The sequence below is a fragment of the Dromaius novaehollandiae genome, chromosome 6, assembly GCF_036370855.1.
Source record: "Dromaius novaehollandiae isolate bDroNov1 chromosome 6, bDroNov1.hap1, whole genome shotgun sequence".
Taxonomy (NCBI): Eukaryota; Metazoa; Chordata; class Aves; order Casuariiformes; family Dromaiidae; genus Dromaius; species Dromaius novaehollandiae.
The window spans coordinates 33,647,360-33,668,031 of record NC_088103.1 but is presented as its reverse complement, the minus strand read 5'-3'; the positions used below and the strand labels follow the sequence as shown (position 1 = coordinate 33,668,031).

General features: G+C 48.0%; 1 protein-coding gene across 1 annotated transcript; it reads left to right on the top strand.

The window, feature by feature from the left end:
* Positions 1-19,859, top strand: ACTR1A (actin related protein 1A). The gene is made up of 11 exons (XM_026110349.2): positions 1-227; positions 5,896-5,960; positions 6,847-6,922; positions 7,707-7,832; positions 8,672-8,796; positions 9,105-9,321; positions 11,882-11,974; positions 12,702-12,876; positions 14,054-14,115; positions 14,446-14,486; positions 15,030-19,859. Exons 1-11 carry the CDS (start codon positions 180-182, stop codon positions 15,130-15,132), a joined length of 1,131 nt encoding a protein of 376 aa, XP_025966134.1. The 5' UTR covers positions 1-179; the 3' UTR covers positions 15,133-19,859.
* Positions 19,860-20,672: the final 813 nt, after the last annotated feature.

Below are 20,672 nucleotides of genomic sequence, written 5' to 3'. Positions count from 1 at the left end.
TCCTGACGGGACTTCCCGTGAGCCTTCGGGGCTCCGCGCAGCACGGAGACTACAGCTCCCAGCACGTACCGCTCATTCAGGAATACATCTCCCAGGCGGCTGCGCGCCGCCCTTCTGCGCATGCGCCGCCGCAGCCCGGGCTGTTGCTCGCTGGCTGGTGGCTGCGGCGCGTCCTCGCCATGGAGTCCTACGATGTGATAGCGAACCAGCCCGTCGTGATAGACAACGTGAGTGTGGGGCCCTGCGCGCCCCAGGGGCAGGGCGGGCGGCCGGGAAGCACCGGCGGGCGGCAATCCCTTTGTCACCGGGGCCCCGCCCTGCCGGCCCCGCTCCCCCACGGCACCCCCCCGGCGCGGCCTCCGCCTCGGGCCCTCGCCCGGCGCCGGGCCCAGCGGGTGCGCTGCGCCGGTGGGTGGGGCCGCCGGCCTTCCCCGCCTTGTGATTGGCTGAGGGGCCTGCCCGTCACCCGCCAGAGGGCCGCTCACCCTCGCCGGCAGGGAGCGGTCGCTGCCACCGCCGCCGTGGCGCCCGCTGCCCGGGATGGTGGGGCGGCCCGATTGGCTGGCGCGGCTGTCAGTCAGGGCGGGCAGCCCGCTGGTACCCACTTCAGCAGGGCGCGTCCCGCCCCGCCCTTGGAAAGAGCACCTGTGCCCATTGGCTGGCTGGGCTGTCCATCAGGAATGGCTGGGTATTCCCCCCCCCCCCCCGCTCTGTGGCCCCGCCCTGCCCCTCTTTGTGCCTGGGGGACAATGGGGCCCGGAGCCGGGGGGTCGCTCCAGGGGGCTGCCGGCACCCGGCGTGCGCAGCCCTGCGGGAGAGGAGGCGGAGCCCCTGGGCGGGCTGCTCCCGGCCCGGGTTGCATCAGCTGTAGTGTGACAGCGGGGCGTGGTGCCGTGGGTGACCGATCCTGGCAGATGCTGCTGCTCATCAACACGCAGAAGAGCTGCCACCTGGCCGCGTCGCAGCTCGCATGGGGTGGATGAGGGTGGCTGCATACACTGACGAGATATCTCTGGGTCCGGTTCTGATTAGTCCCTGTCCAGGCTGGCCTCCCGAAAGAGAAGGGACTGTGGAGGAAGGGGTGGGAGGAGGGAAGGCATGGAGTAGTAGAGAGGGAGCCTCATTCCGTAGAGTGAGTCACATTCACACTCCTCCCTTCTGACCTCTGCTGCCAGCAGCTCGGATTTTGCTGTTTCAGAGGGTCAGTGCTTGTGCTCCCTTCTTTCTCCATCGTCTTATTTACTGCTGAATCCTTTTGCCACGTGACATGTGGACTTGCTAGCCTAGCACTTCTCAAGCTATTCCTTTTCTTCATGAGCTGATTGAATGTAGGTCTTCTAGGATCAAGCCAATTATTCTTTTGACCTTTCCTTATTGTTGATCCCAATTTCCTCTCTACAACGAGCTCTCTAATACAGTTTGCTTTTTGTGTCTTCCTCTGGAATCGCAGCAGGGAGATTTAGGTTAGACATCAAAGAAAACTGTCTAATGGAGAAGATTAAGCAGTGGAATAGGCTGTGATGAGAAAAACATGGCATCTTCTTTATTGGAGACTAAAGAATAAGTTAGGTTGATGATCTTGGAAATAGCTGGACTAATATCGACCCTGCTGTGGTGCTGAGTGACTCGCTAACTGTTTTAAGTTCTCTGCAGGCATAATGGTATTGTGAGGATGAGCTTGTTGCGAGAAGTCATATGATAACAGCCCATGTCTGATTTCAGTCTGTCCTTGCATTACCTAGTGCCGCGATTGCTGCCCCTGCTTCAGCCCTGAGGAAGGCTTGTGTGCCTGAAATCTAGACTGTTTCTTTTCTTGTTTTATCAGCTGGTCTTATAAAAGCTAATAATTCTTCTTGCCTCTCTGATAAATGAATTGCCCCCCTTCCCTTCCCTGTACAAGAGGTATAATGAAGCAGTTGTTGTGAGGTCTGCCTTTAAGGCTGTCAGGCTCTCAGCTGCGGAGCTTCGTGGTGACGTTGCATTTTTGGTGCTCTCATGAGTTAAGGCAAGACGGGAAGTGGAAGCTGCACAGAGAAGGTACTGCTGTTCCTGCTGCCTCATGAGCGCTTTTCCTCCGAGAGCTGTAGCCAGCTTTTCAAGGCTGAATGTCATCCTGTCTTGTATCTGTATGGGAGGGTGGGAAGGGGAAGATGAGGACTGAACTTGTAAACAAGCCAAACCCTCCTGGTCCCAGCACTGCTCTAGTATCTCAGTGCGTTTCAAAGGGACATTCAGGAATGCAGCTAAAAAACTGAATCAGATTTTCTCATACCAAACGGCATGCTTGGCTTCATATTTCTAACAGGAAGAGTTTTGAAATGTACAGTAAGAACTTGGAGCTTCCCTGCAATGCAACCTTAATGTTCCTTCCTTTTCAGTAAGTCATTTTTTTTAAAGACTTGTTCCAATCTTGCACTCCAAGAAGCTCTCACTGAAACAAATGGCCTGAGAGCCATGATGAATGTAAAGCACATGTTAAGGGACAGCGTGGTTCAGCTGTGGCCTAAGCAAGTGCAAATTCCTTGAACTCCATGGAATTGTCTCCATTTACATGAAAGTGGATAGAATTTGGCTTTGTCATCTGAGTGGTGTCGTTTTAAACAGCTGGCTGTTGTGTCTTTCATTTGTTCTTGCTCTTATGAAGTGAGCATCTAGTAAGATAGTGCTGTAAGAATATGAAATGTACTTGCCCCATGAGAAGTGCTACACAGCAGATTGACACTCTTGGTGATTTCCATTTAAATGTGTCCTAAACACATCAAGATGAGTGAATCAATAACTGAGTCAGCTACAGAGCTAGTGGAAGGGGCATATTCAGGTACTTTAAGATGCTCCTGAGAATTTTCCATGAGATTATCTTCCTTCACCTTAAAGTTTGATATGTAATTTCTTTCTTCTTCTTTTATTCTTTTGTTCAGATACAAAAACAACAACAAAGAATCCCACAGGATGAAAGCCCAACCAGGATGTGTTCTGGTAGAAGGATGTTAATTTTGGAATTCTTTTAAGTTTTAATAAATCAGAACTTCCAGCAGAAGGGAGGATTCATGGTATTTGGTTACTTGAAACAAAGGAAAAAAAAAAAAAGGATCTTTATTTTAAACTTTTTCAATCAGCCAGGGTCATTTCAACACTTAAGCCTTTTTCTCTCATTTTATAGGAATCTCAAACTGGGCAATAATAAATAGCCTTACTCAGTACACATACATCTTCAAAGAAGTAAAACGTTTTCAAGGAAAATGGAATAGGTCAGAAAGCACTGTCAGATCTTTGTAGTGCGGAGATAGCAAACAGCTGTGCTTGGGTTATTCCCAGATACTTGGAAGTGCAACTGTGTTTGAGTTCTGTCCTACTGGCATATTCAAAAAAGTCATTCCTCTTTAACTCCAGCTAAGAGTTCTGAACTACTGACACATTTGCTTAACTTTGAACTTCTATATGTAAATCTAAGGATGCATAACTTGCTGGGAATCTCACCAGGACACTGTGGGTAACTTTTGGCCTGACATAAGGAAGTTTCGGTTGCCCTGTTAAAATAGGAGCATCATTGTTCCCCTGAAACCACTTCCCAGCAGCAGACTGCTGGCAGCAAGATCAGTCATTATCTGGAATGAGATATTCAATAAGCACAATATTCTGATGTGGTTGTGTTGCTGCGTTTGATTCAACTTTTTGCTATGAGGCTTAACAAAGGATGATTTCCACCCCCCCCACCCCCCCCCAGTGCTATGAGGCTTAACAAAGGATGATTTCCACCACCCCCACCCCCCAGGTATAAGGATTGTTTACAGACTATAGTAAGGAAAGTCAGAGTAGTATTTTTGTATTCTGGAGTCGTTACTTTGCTTTGAAGTGAATAGCCAGAAGACAGTTCGTCTAAAAGGATGTCTTTTAACACTTCACAGACCGCTTTGTCACATCTGTGCCTGTTAGCGTAGACCTTGGGAGAGGAAGTCAGAGCTGAGTCCTTCTTGCCCAGAGGAAGTAGTCCTGCCCCGATGCCAGCGTGGCTGCACCCTTGGAGCCAGCGTGGCTGCAGGCAGTTATCAGGGAACAAGGATTCAACCTGTTTACTTTCGATACCTTTTATATCTAGCTGTGTGTGGCTTCCAGGGTGTTCCTAATACTCGTGTCTCACAGATGAGACCTGGCAAATCTCACCGGGAGTTTTAAGGCAGGACTGCCCCAGCCGTGGTGGCCGAGCGTGCCTCGTCCATGTGAAGGCCAGCACCTCAGCTGAAGCTGCTGATGGAAATGACTGGGAAATAAGGCGCAGGAATGTGACCTGGAGAGGCTGGGGCTGGCCGTGCTCCTTTCTGCTGAACCTGCTCTGGCTGGTAACCTCTGGCACTGGAGCGGGGCAGGCAACTGGGATGGCACCATCAGAAACCGTTGCAGCAAGAGTTGCCAGAGCTTGTCTGGCAGGGCCCTGAGCAGGTCGTTTGACCTGTGAGTGAAAGCAGTGATGCTGACCCCCGCGGAGGTGGTGAGAAGGGGAGAGCAGTGGAGGAGCTGCGTCGCTAGTCCTTTTAAAATTCTGTGGGGCAGCCAAAATGTGTTTCTGGTTTTGTAAACAGAGCAGTCCTCCTGCTGAATCCTGGAGAGTGAACAGGCACTTCATTAGTCACTGGCTTCAATGTAAACTCATGTGCTTCACTCCCAGTACAGGATAAAAAGGAACTGCTCCCCTTTTTGCAGACGGGCTCGCTCCCCTGGTAGTTTGGGATTAGCAATGAAATGACTTATCTGAGGAGATCCCATGAAGGTCCACTCCTCAGTGGAACTTGGGTGTCCCTACGCACTGCTCGTTGTTTCAAGATGTCCTTTCTCTGTACAAGGAGAGGAAGCAGAGGAGGCGAAGGAATCTGCACAGGTACATGTCAATTGTTGGGTTCCTTGGATGCCTCTGGATGATACCGACAGCCACAGAAGCTGTGGGGCCAGATGCTCGGCACTTACGCCCTGCCAGGGCCTCTCTACGACTCGTCTTACTCTCTCTATGTTTGGTGCTTGTGCTGCTTTGAAAGCTGCAGAAGGCTTCTGGGAGTCGCTCCTGTTTGACTGCCGTACCACACAATTTGCCTCCTAATCTCTTCTTCCTTGTCCCTTTCAAGCAAACAAGCCATATCCTGTCAGCTGCTTTTCCTGCCTCCAGCCTTTCCTCTTGCAGTCTGAGTGGGACCTTTGTTGCTTCCAGGCCCCATTCAGGTCTAGTTTCTAGTGTCTTTTTTTGATCAGGTTTCCATGACCTGCATCCTTAGCTTTATCTAGCTTGTCTGCCACCTGAACTTCTTTTCCTTAGTCTCAACTCCAACCCGTTTCACATGGTCCTTTCCCACTCCCTTCTCTGACTGTATCCACCCTCCTTCCATCCTCTCCAAAGCCACTTCTGAGAAGCCTACAACCTTCATCCTCCCCTTCTTAGAAGTAGCCCCTGGAGCCATCCAGATGGGTGAGGTTTGGCTGCTGTTGCTAGACTTTATGAAACAATCTCCTCTACGCAGAGAGCGTTTAAGATAAATCAGAAAACTGCAGAGCTGGTGGGCCTCCTGGATCCCTAGGACTCCATATAAGCAACAGCATTGGGTACCAGAATGTTTGTTGTCCGTTGGGGGCAGCACTGGTGTGCACACAGAGCAGTACTGGGCACCCTGGGGTCATCATGCTGGTGGTGATGCCCTGCTGCCAGGGAAGGTGCTGGTTACTACCCTCTAGTGGCCAAGCTGGCAAACTGGCACCTTCCCATCCCCAGCCCTGCTTGGAGATCCACAGAAAGCTGTATTCCTGGTAAAAAGGAGAGGATCTGACAATTGTGATGTACTTTGCTACTCTTTTGAAACTTGTAAAGATGACTGAATGGGTGATAAGCTCAAACATTATCTGTTCTTCCCACAGGGCTCGGGTGTGATTAAAGCTGGTTTTGCAGGTGATCAAATACCAAAATACTGCTTTCCAAACTAGTAAGTATTCCACTGGTCTTGGTGAGTTCTTAGTAATACTGTGTACCAATTCTTTGACTTAGTTGGAAAGAATGGTCCCATGGCTGTAACTGGAGAAATGAGTTGAATTAGTTCTTCCTGCTCCACAGAGGTGTCGAGGAGAAGAGATTGCTGTTGTTAAGCACATTGAGGTTTTCTGAAAAAGAAATTATGAAAGATTATGTATCCCTTTGTCAGGCTCAGTACCCGACCAGAGCTTTAGGATCCTTTAGCCTTGAGACATTAGATGGTCAAGGAAAAAAGAGCAAAACAAAGTTGGGATCGGAGGTTTTGGGATGGGAGGTGTGAAGCCCTTTATAGTTCTTCGGTTTGTGGTCTGGTGTCTCGATCCCTGCCAAGCTCTCTTGAAAGTTTTCTGGGAGTTTTACTGGAAGAAGGATTGCTGGATCAGGAACTCTGAGTAGTCGCTGGCTTTTATTTCAGTATGGTGGGGTTTTTTGAGTGTATTTGTGTTCCAAGCAATGCAGACTCATCTGCATGGTGAGGTGGAGTAAGGGGCTATGAATGGCTAGTCTGAGAAGCCTGTCTGAGGTCAAACAACACCATGTGGATCCCCCAGCTCAGGCCCTTGCTCAGTTTAGCCATGTTCACCCCAGGCACTGCTGGGACAAATAAACCCTGAATCATCAGGGCAAGTGTGGCTGGACTGAGCAGGCTTATGTCCTGCTGACTCGGGGATTAATTCAGACAGAGCAAACCTGGATCTGTCTGCATCTAGTAGTGACCCCAGAGCCTCCCGTCACTGCTGAAAGTACTGGTCAATGCACAGAGGAGCAGCAGATAACTAATCCTTGAATACATCTGGCCTCTCACTCAAGAAGCATTAATACTCTTGCCTCTGTTCTAGTGTGGGCAGACCAAAGCATGTTCGTGTTATGGCTGGTGCTTTAGAAGGGGACATTTTCATTGGTCCAAAAGCAGAGGTAAGAAAACCTGATTATTGCACTTATCCATATTATCTCACTATGCTGCTCTAAGTAAGGAGTTGTAGCAGTTACGCTTAAAAGGGATGTGGTTCTTTGGCATCATTGTAGATATGAAGAGCAGAACAGATCTCACTTTTAAGTGTGTTCAAGCTGAAGCAGGAAGCGTCATGAAATTCCTGTCCCAAGTATTGATCAGAGACCTTTACGCTCAGTCTCATTTTGTTTTCTCAAGTCCATATATATCTCTCCTTTTTCTAGGCTACTTTATAGTCTGTGTGGTTACATCCCCATCTTCCTGACGGGGGACTTCAGAATTGGATCTTAATTGCCTTTTATCTCCCCAGTCTGGGCAAGAAGCTTGCTTTCCGCAGTCCTGTTCTTCTCAGCACACGGTCATATAGTCTCTCATTTCCCGTGAGCCCTCTGAACTACATTCCCCCACACCACCCTGTTACAACTGAGCTGGTAGAACAAAGATGCCATTTGATGAGTGTCTGTGTAATGACTTGAAAACTGTTGGGATGGAATGTGCTCTGCAAACACCAGACCTTGCTACTCAGTATAAAAAGGCCTTGTTTAACCTCTCTGAATACTTCTCTGAGAAAGGTGTTTGTGATTAAAGTTCAGTCTTTGCCCTGTACACTACAGACATGTTGTCTTTTAGTGGAATTGAAAATAAGTGAGTCTGTCAGACAGATTAAGTCATATTTGTAACACTCAGAAATGATATTGTTTGAGTGTCTCTGACGAGTATACTGTGTTGTTATTTCTGTTTCCTCAGGAGCACAGAGGTCTCCTCTCAATCCGATACCCGATGGAACATGGCATAGTGAAGGACTGGAACGACATGGAGCGCATTTGGCAGTATGTCTATTCAAAAGACCAGCTTCAGACGTTCTCAGAGGAGGTGAGATATCTCATTAGGTAATGGCCACAGGCTTCATTCGTCTGTGCGTATAACACCAGGAGCCATTGAACTCCAGGAAGACTTGTGACTTTTCCTGTGCTCTTCTGCAGAATCTCTAAATGTATCTATTGTTAAACTAGGCTTTTTCGCTTTCTAGAAGATACTGTACAAGAGGTGTCCAAGCAGAATTCGTCTCCACGTCTAATGTTCTAGTCTAATTAAAAATCTAACTTTCAAGACTTATTATTCACATTCTTTTTAATGATTCTGCTCTAAGCCAGGCACTCCAGACTTTTCCTGTTCTGCCTGTGTATCAGGTGTATCTGCTCAACAGATTTGAAGTGAGGAAGGAGAAAACCACAGTCATGTGGTCTGGAGAGAAGTAACCAAAAATAAAATAATTAAGAGATTATTTAATACATGAGAATGATGGGTCCTATAGTGGAATAGCAGTATTTCTGCCTGCTCTTGCTAAGAGCATATCTGTCACCTGTTCTTAGAGTCTTTGTTTTTTGTGCAGTCTGGCTGGACTCTTGGTATTGAGAGTCATCTTGTCCATCCTTTCTGGAACAGGATTGCTCACAGACTAGGTTTTGTAGGATTTCTTCATAACTGGACCAGAGCCCTGCTGGTCCTCCAACTTACTAGAAATTATTCACAGTCTAATGCAGCTCACCAGCTGAAATTACTCCCTTCTATCTGTCATCTTGCACCAGTGGTTCCTGAAGTGAATGAATAGCAGAAATCTTTTGGGAACACACACTTAGGTGCCTCCTGGTTGTTTTACAGCATGGCTCCTTTATTTATTTATTTAATTTATTTATTTATTTTTTAACCAGCATCCTGTGCTTCTGACAGAAGCACCCCTAAACCCACGCAAGAACAGAGAACGCGCTGCTGAGGTGTTTTTCGAGACGTTCAATGTGCCAGCACTCTTCATCTCCATGCAAGCTGTGCTCAGTCTGTAAGTGCCTTTTCTCTTTGATTGGCCCTTGTGAAATGTTGCTTCGAAATCCATTTTCTCATGAACCAAAGATCCCGGGGAAGTCTACACTGATGTTTAACTCATCCCCTTTTCAAGCAAGACCTGAACTTCAATTTTAATTTTTGTAATAAAGAGTTGACAGGAATTTGCTGAATTATGAGAAGTAGGGTTTTTTTAGCCCCTTTTTGCATGAATTCTCTGCTTCCTGAGCTGTGCCTGGGTGTGCCGCATGCTTGGGGCTCATTTTGAATTGCTTGTTCTGACTTGGTCGTTTTCTTCTCTGCTAGCTATGCTACTGGGAGGACTACAGGAGTGGTGCTGGACTCCGGGGATGGCGTTACCCATGCAGTCCCTATCTATGAAGGCTTTGCCATGCCTCACTCCATCATGCGGATTGACATTGCTGGCCGTGATGTCTCCCGCTTCCTGCGCCTCTATCTCCGGAAAGAAGGCTATGACTTCCACACATCCTCAGAGTTTGAGATTGTCAAAACCATCAAGGAGGTGACATACCTGCCTGTTTCTGTACTTTACTGAGAAGGGGTTTCTGCCCAGGGAAGCCATTACTCTGAGACACAGTGGGAAGTGCCAGCCTACCTAGCTCTACAGCTTACCCCTCTGTCTTCCCTGACTTGAGGGAGACTTACACTCGAGGTCACATCTAATCCATGTTGAAGGGCTGTTTGCACTGGGGTGAAGACAGGCTGGTGGTTCAATGTCTGTTGTTTTGCGTTTATCCGTGCTGCAGTTTCTCTGGGTCTCATGATACCTTTCACTAGTACCTGGTTACTCTTCAAGGCAAGGCCTTGGAAAATCCATGGCAGGTAGGGATCATAAGTGAGATATTGCAAGTTGCTATCATCTTTATTTTCCCCCACGGAAAACTGACAAACAGCCACCCCCAGCCCACCATGAAAAACTTACAACTTTTGCTTTACAAAAAGCTTCCTTTCTTAACAGACTCTGCAGTGTTCAGTAACTGCAGAGCTATGCAGCAATCTGGAAAGACATGATTAAGATACCTAGGAAAGCTGTTACCTTGGCTTCTGTTATGTGCCATGAGAGGAGGACACAGGTGGGGCAGCGAATGGTAGCCCTGAAATGGTGACTGCTCACAGTGGCTTTGCTGCATCGCAGTCCTTGGACAGGCAGGTTGCTGCCTGGTTTTGGCAAGGCCTCATGTGACCAGGTGCTGCTTATGCATCTGTGCCTCCAGTACGTGGGATCAGTCCTCAGATCAGTCCCGGCTGTGACTGCTGTGTGCTGATGCCTGGCAGTTGCTGCCATGCTGTCGGCCCCACCACATGCTGTAATTGCTGCAGATACCTCTGGGCTGAGTCAGCAGCCTGTGCCAGGCTTGGGAGCTTTAGCAGGCTATCCTTCAGCCTGTGACCCGCCAGCAAAAGACCATGATGGAAATACTTGGCTTGTTCTGCAAGGTTCAGTGTGGCTGTGCTGAGTGGGCAGTGCCTGTGCTTCACATTGTGGTACAGCTGAGTGGCTTCTGCCTGGTGCCTGGAGCAGGAGAGTTCGTAGGGTTGTAGTGTTGACCTGGCCGTTGCTGTCTGTTCAACAAGTGCTGATTGCTGAATGAGAGAAAAAGCTGATGTGTGCAGATATTGCAACATCTGTGGACCAGAAGATCCAGTGCTTAGAGGCTTGCTAGAGAGCTGTCTGCTTCAGAAGAAGCCTGTTTTGTACAAAGCAGCAATTGCAATGTAAAAGGCCTCACAGGACAGAGCAAGAGGCTTGTACTCTTTGATAATATGCTTACAAATGGCCAGGACTCCCCTTACATCTTGGGGGATGAAGCTGTTAAAAGAGCTTGTGCTGACGGTTGAGCACAACATCCTGCACAAGTGTGATCTTTTCTGTGAGCTTTACACTTAGGGAAGCAAAGAGCAGGGGAAAGGGAGCCAGGTCCTGCTTTGCATACTGCCTGTGCCCACCAGTGAGAGTGCTGAAAAAGAGAGCAAACAACTTGATGTTCCCTCTCCAACCTGTACCTTTTGCTTTGCTTCAGTGTTAATTTTAGCTGGGGAAAGTGTTGTAGATGTCTAGGATATCAGAACCTGGAGCTTGCAGGGAGATTTCTGTTGATGCTGGTGCCTGCTTGTGACTTTATTGCAAATCTGAGGGGATGAACATCACTTTTTGCATTGGCAGTTTTCCTGCTTCTGGAAAGCTTGTAAACGTGGTCTGAATGCACTCTAGCAAGCACAAATCCGAGACCCTGGACACTGGGATTTCTGAGTTCTGATGTCTTACTCTAGATTTTTTTAAAAAGGGGAAAAAAGTCAGGAAAGAAATCAGGTGATGTTGAAAAGTCTAAAGCAGAAATTACTGTACAAAGGGGAACACTTAATACATACGTCAGTGCAAGCTTTTTTTTTTTTTTTTTTTTTTTTTTTTTTTTTTTTTAAACCCACAAATGTTAGCAACCTGGAATAGCAAAACTTACTGTTGAAGAAACAATACTGGGTACTGAAGGAATTTGAAAAGTTAAAACATTTTGTTTCTTGTTAACTTAGAATATAGCTGGACAATGGGAAGTGATCAGCTTAGATCACATTAAGAGATTTTTGCTGTTGGCTATTAATTATCATTCCTCTGTTGAAATGTAACAATATATTTTGTTCATGCTGTTAATCCATTGCAAAGTTACCTAAACCCATGTCTATACGTGATTAAAGTGATTGTTCTGCTCTGTGCTAGAGCAGATTAGAAGTGTTCACAGGATAGTTAACTGTCTAGAGGGAGGTAGCTTCTTAACTAGTAAAATAAAGCTGGAGACGAGGGGAGCAGCTGTGAGAGGAGGTCTGTAGTGTCTGTAGTCCTCACATGGAGCTGTAGTGTGACAGACAGATAAAGGTGTTTTTCCTGATGTGAACACAAAATAAGAGTTTTTTTTCCCCAGCACAAAAGGCTGTTGAAATTAGTCTCCCAGAAGGACACTTGGATTTGGCTTTTAAAGAACTTACTTTTTGTAACAGTAAAAGTATTTTTTCAGAAGCATTTGGGTTTGTCTTTCTCATTTCCCTTTCCCCAACTCTTTCTTCTCTAGCGTGCCTGTTACCTGTCAATAAACCCCCAGAAGGATGAGACTCTGGAGACCGAGAAGGCTCAGTACTACCTGCCAGATGGCAGCACCATTGAGGTTTGTGAAGACATGTGTCAGAAGTTTGCTAATGTGAAGCATAGGTTTTCCAGAATAGCCCTCTGCCTAGTGGTGGGAAACTTAATGCAGTACTAGGTGGAAATGATTATCTTAAAAGACCAGAACTCATCCCAAACTGCTGACTGAGGCACTAGAATGTTTAGGGGAGTGTAAATATTATTAGAAACATCACCGCTTCTACTGGGTCCTGGGTGTAAAGATAGAGAAGACCGTGGGGACTCTGAGCTGTTTGAGTGCAGGCTCTGATCTAGCAAATCTTCATGCAGATCAGGTACGGAGTGTGAGTAGGTATCAGCTCGCTGCAAATCCAGTGGCAGTTTTGTATGTGGCTTTTATCTTGCCTAGAGGTCCAGAAAGAGTTGCTTTGAAGAGTGACATAGAAATACTCCTTCTATAGAAGGATCGAAGGAGAAAATATACAGGTCTTACCTCCAGCACCAAGTGTGGATCTGCTCCCTCCTTTGCCATTGACCTGCTATATGGAGCTGAGCGAGTTTCTTCCTCTCTTTCAACTGCAAAATGGAAACAGTGCCTTAGTTATTTAACTGGTGGTCACTTGGGAGCTAATGGTGTAGTACAAATGTCTGAGGAACTTCGTTACTTTGAAGTTTCACCTAAGAAAGAAAGGCCCAAACTTGAGGCTATAGACAGTGAACTGAACCATGCTTCTCCCTCTTTCCCACTGTGGTGATTTGTCTTCTTGCAGATTGGCCCTGCCCGTTTCCGAGCCCCGGAGCTCCTGTTCCGGCCAGACCTGATAGGGGAGGAATGTGAAGGACTCCATGAGGTGCTGGTTTTTGCCATTCAGAAATCGGATATGGACCTGAGGCGAACGCTGTTCTCCAACATCGTGCTGTCTGGAGGCTCTACACTTTTCAAAGGTTCCTGCCTCTCCTCTTTCAGTAGGGTGTGACATGTCATGCTGCTTTTTCATGCAAAACTGGGAAGATGTCCTGGATCACCCAACTTGTTCTGTGTGGTGAGGGCTGTGGGGACTCTTCTCTCAGGGGTGTCACTGTGAGCAGCAGAAGACTTTGCTTTTCACTCCCTAATTTTCTTATTCCTAGTCATACTCTTTTGGGCATCTAAGACACTTCTGCCCTTGTACATCACTCCTTGGGCTTGGGGGGGCTTTTATCTTTTCCCTCCTATCACTCTGCCCATGCCAGGGCTGAATAGGCATGTTCATTTCTGCTAGTCCTGTTCAGCGCTAGTTACCTAAAAGCCTTTTTGCAGCTCCTGAGGTTCCATTACATCTGTAGTGCCTGAGAGAGCCCAGCAGTCCTGCTGCTGTGTCAGCTATACATGTGCAGAAAGCCAGCTTCCCACCTGCCCCCCTCATGATGGGAGAGCTGAAGAGTGTGAGGAAAGAGGGCGAATTCTTAGGGTCAGAGTTCTCCATGCTAAGAGATCAGACTGCAAATGTCTAATTGCCACCAGCAGTGGGGATCCCAAGCTTTTGTAGAGCACAGCAATAGGGATGTCTTCCCCTGCTGTGCTTCCCAGAGTACCCCTTAGTGGTTGCTTCCTTGCATTGTTTAAGAGGAAGAGATTGAGTGATGACAATCATGGACAAGCCCAGCTTGCTATCAGGTTCTGCAAGGGCTCTAACAGCCAGGTATACGTGTCCCTAGCTGGCCCCCTCTGGCTTAAGGATATCCTCTGCCAGAACTTGTCAGCCTTTTATCCATAGGTGGATATCTCCAGATAGGTACTGGTCTCCCCACTCAATCTGTAGGCTGGTATGTGGGAGGAATGTGGAGGGAAGGAAGAGCAAACTGGCATACCTGTGATCCTACCTAAAAATTGTGTTTGCTCATCTCAAAATGCTGCTAAGAGATAGTCTGTTGTGCTAGTGTTTAGAGGACTGAGTGGGACAAAATCATGTCATCCCTCTTGTGTCTCTGGCTGTGTTTTGTGTCTCCCCAGACTGGGCTGTGTGTGAGACCTGGAGAGGGATAGTTGAATAGGACTGCATGGGATGTTGTCACATTGTTGGTAGATGTGACTTGGGACTTTGCTGAGGGGCTCAGACTGTATGTTTCCTGTCTTATTTAGGTTTTGGTGACAGGCTCTTGAGCGAAGTGAAGAAACTAGCCCCCAAGGACGTCAAAATAAGGGTAGGAGCAATCTCTTGGTTGTTTGTCGCAGATAATGCATGTAGTTTTGTGGCCCTGGCCCTCCTGAAAGAACCATGCTGAGAGCACGGCTGCCCTGTGCTTCAAACCAGTCGTGGCTTTCCTGGGACAGCCCAATGGTATCTGCTCTCGTGGTCATGCTGTCAGAGGAGCCAGGATCCTGGTCCACAGAGGCTGTTCTGGGGGTGACCTGCTGGGTATCTGGTGGAACAGCTCACACCCGTTTTGTCAGCTGTCAGCCAGTGGGGCGGCATCCCAGGAGGAGCCATCTAGATCTTGGGAAAGTACTAACTGAACCTTTCCTTCCCCCAGATATCAGCTCCTCAGGAGAGATTATATTCCACATGGATCGGGTACGTACCACACAGTGACGTGTCTTGCTGTGGGATGACAGCCGGGGAGTTGCAGCCTGTTGGCTCACGCAGTGTTGTCCCTTCTGGTGCTGTGTGTCAGGAGAGTTCATCAATCAGCCGGGTGCAGCAATGCTCAGTCTGGCCTGGTTAATGAGCCTGTCTCTAGCTACGCCATGAATCCCTTCACTTTTTGCCTCCTTAAGGCTCCTGCTGGACCTGTTACTTTTCCTTGTTGTATTGCTAATCTTGATATCCAGCCTGAGGTAGAATAAGATCACAGGTGGTAAATTTGTTAGGGCAGAGGCTCTAGGCATGTTTCCCCTTGTGTATGCATCTTTGCTGCTGATGGGGAGAACTAAGCTCAGTTCCAGAACGCCAGGAGTTGTCCAGAGAGCATTTCTGCTGTAGGGAACCAGGGGCCTAGACACCTCACTGAAGCCTGGAAGTATTACGCTTTAGAAACAACTCGTTGCTGCAGAGATGTAGTGGGAGCAGGCCCAACATTTTCCTTTAACCTCTAACATATTGCCTCTCTTTTCCCAGTGGCTCCATCCTGGCCTCACTGGACACCTTTAAGAAAATGTGGGTTTCGAAAAAGGAATATGAAGAAGACGGAGCTCGTGCCATCCACCGAAAAACCTTCTAGCCCTGGGACCCGTCCTCAGTCTCCTCCGGAGACTCACTTCAGTTCTAAACTCGCTTTTCTGAGTCCGAGTGTCTGAGAGCTGCCTGTGTGTGTGTGTGCGCGCGCGCCAGCATGCCCCAATGTCACTGAGCAAAGACAACAAGCAGCAGGAGGGTTATATTAGTACTACTAACTTTTTTTTATTTTATTTTTGTTGTTTTTTTAATGGAAAGGAGAAAATACCAGTCTGAATTTCTCTAAGAATGGCCCATTCCTTTTTCATTTCACTCCCTGAATTTCTGTGTTATGATCGTATTTGTCACTGTTTAAAAAAAAAAAAAAAAAAAAGGAAGAAAAAACCAACAAAAGGGAACACCTTAGAAACTGCCTAGCAAGCAAGAAGGGAGCCAACCACTGCAAACTGCTCACATAGGCTTTAGTTGCCTGAATCCAGTGGGTACATTGTCTGGAAATATGTTGCTGAGGCCCTGTAGCTACTTACTTCTTCATCAGTGTCTTCACCATCATTGGATTTTTTTAAGTTGTTTTTAATATATTTTTTTATTAAGAGAAAGCACATTCTGAGCAGTTAAGCCCCTTCGCCCACTGTTTTTGGTGTGTAAGTATGAGTGTGTGCACGTGTGTGCGTAACTTCTTAGCCTGATGTGTGGGTCTGGACCACGGCTGGAGAAGTTGGTGATAGGAGTTAGTTTGTATTGCATGGAGTAGAACAAAGCAATCTCTCATCAGCTGTCATTGTACTAGACGGTTATTTTCTTGTACCTTGTTTTAAATAACTTTTCTCTTCTGGAAGCAAGTGCCCCAGAGTGGGGACAAAGGCACTTGTGTGCTTCCCCTCAATCTGCCAAGGTTTACAGCACTGAGTTCTAATGTTCTTTCTCTGTCAGAGCTGAGGCTGTGTTTCCCTCCTTCCTGCCATGTCAGGGCAAAAGGACCATCTGTTTTCAGCTAGGCATGACTCTTGTATTTTATCCATTCTGGGGTGAAATAATAATTGGAAAGGTGCATTGTAATGTTAGAGTTGTTTTATTTATTTAAATGTCTGGGGATATATCAAAATACTGACCAGAGCACCTGGGAACCATGCTTTGGGTCTTCTCTGCACACCTGCTACCAAGCTGTCCATTGTTTGATGCTAACACTAATATTTATAGCACACATGCTTAGCATAATAACCAGTCAGCCCTGCAACACTTCTTGGTAACTGTTCTTTAGGGAGTCTCGCTGTTCTCTATGAATGCATTAAATGAGAGGACAATAAATTGTATTAGTACGTTGGTGTTACCAGCAGCTTTGTGAGCAGCAAGCAGTTGTGGTGGCTGTATTCTGCTGTACTGTTGTGCTGCTCATGCCTTTCCACTCACCTGTTAGCTGCTTCTCTTCTACTGCTGCTACAGAGATTGTAAGGCCTACAGACGTGCTTGTGTTGGAGTGTGTCACTGTTTTCGTTCTGTTTTTCTTATTTTTTTGCATTACTTGGTGCTCTTTTTTTTTCAGCATTTTTTTTTATGACTGCTGCTGAAAACCAAGTATCCTACCTTTTAGCCCCTTGGCTATTAGACATCGAGGCAGCAGCACATGGGGTCAGTCTAGTAAGTTTTATACCTATGTACAGCCAAATTGGTGTAACAGGAACTCCAACTGAGGAGAGTTATTTAAGCAGGAGAGGGGGACACAGAGCATATTCCACTCTTGTGAACATTGTAACCAGAGGGGCACAGGTGTGTTTGTGATTTGGAGCTGTTTAAGGTTTTGTTTTGGTTTTTGGGGTTTTTTTTTTTCCACCCACCTGCTTTTAGTTTAAATCCTTCATGGATGTTCTGAGACTCCCCCTCCAGAGTTAGAATATGTTAGTGGTTTTCAGTCTTCAATATAAAAGCCATCTGCCTCCATCAAAGACACGAATGCAGACCTTGCGTTTATTATTAAAAAGTGGGTGTGGGAGGAGGGAGAGAATATTAAAGTCTGCACTTGTGGAAAACAGAGCCTGACAGTAAAATGAAGTATGCAGTGATCTTACACATGTGACATGCCTATGGTATAGCCCCAATCAGTATGTTTAGGAGGGTTTGTAAACCTCTGTACTTCACTAGTATGCTGTTGCAACACTTACTGCCTGTATTAGTGTGTCCCTGTTAACATCTGGGTGGTGTCATGCCTGCACCTGGAAAAAGCTGCAAGATGTCCTGAAAGGCTCTGGGGTGTGTTGATGCTGAGTGGGGGCTGCCCCAGGCCCGCAACCGGTGTGGAGTGTGTCTGATCACTGCAGCTGCACTAGAAGTGCAAGGGGGAGATTTGTACTAGCACCTCCCCACTGGGGAAGTGTTTCTGCAGGAGCAGGTTGCAGGAAGGAGCTGCCCTCAGCTCGCCCAAGCCCTCCCTAGCCTGCCCTCGCAGCAGGGTATTTCCAGGGGCGCTTAGGCTGTTCAGCCAGATTTCAGGGCGGCTGTTCCTCATCAGTATTCCCCCTGTCTGATTGCGAGACTTGGGCACATCTGAAGGCAGCTGCAGCAGGAGTGTTGTGTGCCAGTCCGTGCAGCTGGCACACAACTGTGACAGTGGCTCAGGAGAGTGCAGATCTAGTGTCTGTGAGTGCAGATCTAGTGTCTATGAAGCAGTCCTGCACAGGAGACGTAGCTGTCTGTTCAGAGGGCTCACCTGCATGTAGAGTTGTTCAGTGATGGCCCTGTGTGGAGGTGCTCACTATACAGTGGAAGTGAACAAATGAGTGCATCTTGGAGGTAGAAAAGAGAGGCAATGAGTCAACCCCCGGTCAGTGCTGAAAGGTGACTTACTTCAGAGTAGTTGTTTTAAATGCATGCTGTTTTTCATCCCGCTAACCTTTGCATGCCGCTGTAGACCAGCTTTTAGCTTTCATCTCCAACAGAAGAACAGTCGTGTTGCCATGGAGAAGTTAGTGCTGCTGATGGTTACCAGCACATGAGCTTGCAGAGTCTCTTTTTTCCTAGCTCAGACAGGCCTCAGCTGTTCAAAGCCCACACAGACGCAGTGGCTTCTCTTCCAAAGTTAATCCTACATGTTGAAAAAGGAGGAGGCTGAGAGCTGCGGAGAGCTGCTCAGGCCACTGGTGCAGCCAGTCTTCCTCAGTGGGGCAGCTCCACAGTCATGCTGGGATGTCTTGCTGGGGGACAGGAGATGCTTCCCCTTGGAGCCACACATGAACTTGTCCAACTCCAAAGACTGCTGTTTGTGCTTCCTAAGGGAGTTCTCTGGCCATGTCTTGCTTCACAGGCAGGCAGTATCTGCTGAAGCAAGGGGAAGGTGGTGGGGTCGTGTATCAAGTGTCCTTGCCAGCTGTAGAGCTGTGTTTCTGCTAGACAGAGAGGCCAGGTAGCTCCTAGCTGGCAGAACAGGAAGAGTGCACTAAAAAGGCAGGACACCTGCATTGGTTGTGATGGTTGTCTGTCTCCCTGTGCAGAGCATAAACTGACTTAAAGGTAAACATGGAGATTTCATATTATCTGCCTGGATTCACAGCTTCGTAAATCCATTGCCTGTTAAGCATTCTCTAGCTGTAGCCCAGATATTCTTCTGAGGCAGAACATACATAAATGAATTCTTCCTCTATTTGACCATGAATGTTAATAGTCAATCTCCCTTGTGAGTGTGGTTAGCTGATGCAGCTGTTCATGCAGCATCTGCCTAAGTTGGTCTTGCCATCCCAGCAAGGCAGAGCATTGGAAACCAGCCCTATCTGATTGTACACTTTGTTTCCGATCTGCTTTGTAAGCCACCATGATTCTCTAAATGACTCTGCTGTCTTCCAGAGTCCCAAGGAGAGGGTGGGGGGCAGAAACCCCCAACCCAGCAGAAAGCTCTAGCTACCAGTCTTTGGTCTAGTGTAGTGGTTCTGGGTGTAGTTCTAGGCTGCAGTACCTGGTGTCAGCAGTGGACTAGAGTTGCTTGGTGGAAGTTCTTCCTTGTTCCCCTCTTTTCTGTTCATTTCCATGTCACATTGGGGTTGCTCTCAAGAGCCGAGATGGGGTAAGAGCTGCAGGGCTGCAGCAGCTTTGGCAAATGGGCTTCTCCTCTGGCTTGCAGGGAGCATTGCAGATGCGCTTGTGGCAGAGCAGCCTGGGATCACCCCTTTAGTGCCATATTGGTGGTGTGTGCTCGCTTGGGCTGACAGATGCAGCGATGGGAAGCTTTACCTGATACCGTTAGTGCGCTGCGTCAGTTGGCGTGAATGTAGGTAAGCAGTGTGCTGTGTGGGAAACGTGCTCTCAGGGCTCGCTGCTGGCCTTGGAGAGGCTCCAGGTAGGCAGGTTTGGTGGTTTGCTCCCAGATGAGGCTAGGTTGCTTGTTCACCTACTCCCATCAGGTCAGATTGTGTTTTTAAGCAAGAACCCATCACGTAAAGAAGAGCTGTCAATGCTCAGCCTTGTTCTGTTGGAAAAAATTAAGTTGCGTTCTTGCTGGTTCGTTGCAACATGCAAAGGGGAGGAAGCAAACCCGCCTCTGTTCACTTACCGCATGCCCCAGGCAGCACAGGCAGTGCCAGTGATCTTTGTCCCTTTCCCCAGCCCCTCCATTGTCCTTGCAGAAGCAGCAGTGCTCCATTTTGTAAACTACTGCGACAGGACAGAAAGGTGCTGTCTCCAATCTTGCATTCGTTTGATCTGCCTGACTGTACCCTCGCGCGCTGTCCAAACCATGTTGCCTGGTGGTGCCCAGCATACTTAAATAAAGTTCATATACAAACTTAAGTGTCCTGGCCTGATCGCCTCCTGCCTTTGCACTGTGAAGGAGAGGGTGTGTTCTTGTCTTGCCTATGCAGGATTGTTGCTGGCTGGTCTGTGCTGGGAGATGGAGCATCTTTGGCCTGAGATTGCTCTCCTGGTCTGGCTGTTGAGTGGGGGTAGGAAGTTCCTGGGATGTAGCTGTGGTCTCTGCTGCTGGTGCCTAAAGCTGCTCTCCTCTTTAGCAATGCTCTGAAGGTGCCAACATATTCAGACCCCCCAGCAGAGGTGGGTGTGTGCTGCTGGGCCTGGTTGAGTGGGTCTCCTCCCTGCTTTTGTGGAGAGGTGGGGAGGCAGTGCAGCCAGATGTGATGGGGCTGGGGTGCAAGAGCTCTCCTCCCCCTGGCTCCTCTGGGATCTCTACATTTCCCTGCAGTCTCTGAGGGGCTCCATTGTGTTGGGCTGCCTGGTCCTACAAAATGTGGAGTGTTATGTTACCCCAAGGCCTCTATTTCTTGCTGTGCACAGGTTGAGGGCAGTCAAGGGATGGAGAAGCTGTAAGGGCGAGTGAGCATGGTTGGTACAGGCAGTGAGGGCAGCCCTGCAGCCACTGTTGGGGGAAGAGTTGGTGGTGAGCTTGGCTCCCAGGAGCAGGAGGGGAAGAGGAAGGTGGTTCAGTGTGAGGCAGGCCTGTTCAGGTGCAGTCCAGGAGAGAGCTGAGTGTGTATGTGAGCAAGTCAGCCAGTCTTTCTGTGCTGGGTACCTCAGCTGCCCCTGACCACCACCAGCCAAAGCTGGTGTGAGCAGCAGCCAGGCTGGATGCAACTGCAGCTCTGTGGG